This window comes from Penaeus vannamei, chromosome 33, assembly GCF_042767895.1.
Source record: "Penaeus vannamei isolate JL-2024 chromosome 33, ASM4276789v1, whole genome shotgun sequence".
Lineage (NCBI taxonomy): Eukaryota > Metazoa > Arthropoda > Malacostraca > Decapoda > Penaeidae > Penaeus > Penaeus vannamei.
Genome location: NC_091581.1, coordinates 20254197 through 20256696, shown reverse-complemented (window position 1 = coordinate 20256696; position 2500 = coordinate 20254197). Strand labels below are relative to the sequence as shown.

At 35.6% G+C, this 2500-nt stretch overlaps 1 protein-coding gene across 6 annotated transcripts in view; it reads left to right on the top strand.

The window, feature by feature from the left end:
* mbc (myoblast city) overlaps positions 1 to 2500 on the top strand; it is a 68718-nt gene that overhangs the window by 32344 nt on the left and 33874 nt on the right. For all 6 annotated transcript variants that reach the window (XM_070145157.1, XM_070145162.1, XM_070145159.1 and 3 more), the window contains 5 exons: positions 1 to 57; positions 871 to 1094; positions 1324 to 1572; positions 1844 to 2095; positions 2420 to 2500. The exon at positions 1 to 57 is cut by the window's left edge and continues 58 nt beyond it; the exon at positions 2420 to 2500 is cut by the window's right edge and continues 126 nt beyond it. In XM_070145157.1, the coding sequence (XP_070001258.1) occupies positions 1 to 57; positions 871 to 1094; positions 1324 to 1572; positions 1844 to 2095; positions 2420 to 2500 (863 nt within the window). The remainder of the gene's footprint in view (positions 58 to 870; positions 1095 to 1323; positions 1573 to 1843; positions 2096 to 2419) is intronic.

The window sequence follows — 2500 nt, the reverse complement described above, 5'->3', positions numbered from 1 at the left end:
ACAGAGACATGCGCAGAGAGACAGCCATAGAGATCAAGAGTTTATGGTTTAGCTTAGGTGAGTTGATATGGGAACTCTTCCAGTTTTCTGGTATGATTATCATAGGTCAAATAAGGGCAATAAGTAATTGCCATAATAATGATATTCAGTAGTATAATTTTAATATAATCTTTATGTGATTCTTTTGTGTCTATATTAAATGGAAATTAAATGCTTATTGAAATACAGAACACATGAGTACGAGATTGAGGTTTATTAACCCACTAACGCCGGTATATTTTGAAAACAAAAATAATATTTTCTGGGCAGCTACAAAATCAGATTATGGGCCATGGCCCGTGACGTATTCGGAGGACAAGCTCCGATCTATCATCAAACTGGCAGGACGCCCAGGAATGTTTATTTTTCCGGGTGTCTCATATATGGGATACCTGTGGTAAATGGGTTAATACAGTTGCCTTTATGTACTTTCATTCAAGCTGAAAGAGGTTAATGTTGCAGAATTTTTTTTATTTAACCTTTATTGAATTTGTTTAGTATTATTCAAAGCCACTTTTTCATATAATTTTGATAAACTGTATATATGCCTCAAAGGTTTCTAAACTCCATCTAATATGGATGAATATTAGGGTGAAAAATGAAGGGTTATTTGAAATACAGGACATAAGCATAGGGGACTCCCTTATACTTTAAAATATTGACACTATGTTATTTTATTGAAACTTGAAAGTGGTTATGATTTGTGGAAGAATGACTTTCCGCTTTTACTGAATGATTTATATGGTATTATTCAAAGCAAATTTTCCATACAGGCTATATATTTATACCCATTATTTTTTTCGGTCTGAATCTGATTTTCCCTCAATTCAGGTCAGCACAAAATCCGCTTTGTGGCTTCTTCGGGTGGAGGACAGTGCATGGTGGGACCTTTCCTGGAGATGACTATGATCCCTGATGTGGAGCTGCGAAAGGCCACCATACCTATATTCTTTGACATGATGCAGTGTGAGTACTACTCCCAGCGCGACCAAGGGAAAAATGGGCCTCCAGACATGGCTCGCAACAAACAGAAGATTAAAGGGAAGTTTACTGAGGTAAGGATCAAATTGCTGCCTATCCCTCAGTTATTGTTTTGTAATACATGTGCATGTATTGCATTAACCAAAGAAGTGACTATACTTCAAATGAAGATTAAAATTCTTATGTTAGACTGAATTTCAAAAATTTTACTTGTATTCAAATTGATGATATATCAATTGATAATGATTGGTTTCCTTGGTTTTAAGAAACCATGATTAATAACAAACCTTTTTACATCCACAGTTTGAGAATGAAATGCTAGAAAAGCTAGACCACCTTGTGGAAGGAGGCCATGGAGATGAGCACTACCGTGAGGTCTTCCAAAACATGGTGGGTGCTCTCTGTGAAGAACATGCCACCATGAGGGACCCAGGCCTGAAGCTGGTCAAAACAGTCACTAGGCTCATGGATCGGCTGCTGCAGTACCGGACCATTATGAACACCCCAGATAATTCAGCTGAGACACGCATGAGCTGCACTGTCAATCTCTTGGTAACGTCATCAGTCTTTTTTACTGAATTCTATGATGTAGTATTTATTCATTTGTTTATTCATCACCATCATCATCATCATTGTTATTATTATTTTCATTATTATTATTATTATTTATTATTTTATTTATTTATTTATTTATTTTTATGAAGATTGTATCCAAGCTGATATTAATGTTTATGATTATGAAAGTTAAGAAGTTGGTATTTGTAATGATGATTATATAACAAAAAATTGGAGATGACTTATAAGAATAATTTGACTATTTCAGGACTTCTATTCTGAAATAAATCGGAAGGAGTTATACCTGCGATATGTTTACAAGTTGTCAGAGCTTCACCTTGCCTGTGATAATTACACTGAGGCTGGCTACACACTCCTCCAGCATGCCAGCTTGCTTAAGTGGACCCATGAGGATCTGCAGACTGCCCTAAGGTCGCCCATTCACCACCATCTTGGGTATCATGATGACCTCAAAGAAAAACTCTATAATGAAGTTATTAGCTACTTTGACAAAGGAAAAGTAAGTCATATTTTGTAGTTTAGTTGAATTGAATCTTGTGCTAATATAATGTTTAGAACCCTTCTGCATTGTAATTTTTTCTTAAAGCTGGGACATCGAATGGATCTAGGTTTTGAGTGATAATTTTGTACATTTTGTAGGCTAGTCCTAAAAAAGTGTTAAAGATATTCATAGTACCTTAGTGTTCTCTGGCTGAAGTTATGAGATACGGCTTTATCGTATGATATGGAAAATATATTTGTGTTTGTGAAAACTTTGTTCTAATTGCTTCTGCCATGACCTTCCCCGAGATTGCATATAATAGTTACAAACTCATCATTTCAGATGTGGGAAGATGCCCTGAAACTCTGTAAGGAACTAATGCAGCAGTACGAAGAAGTTACCATAAACTACACTAAACTGTCT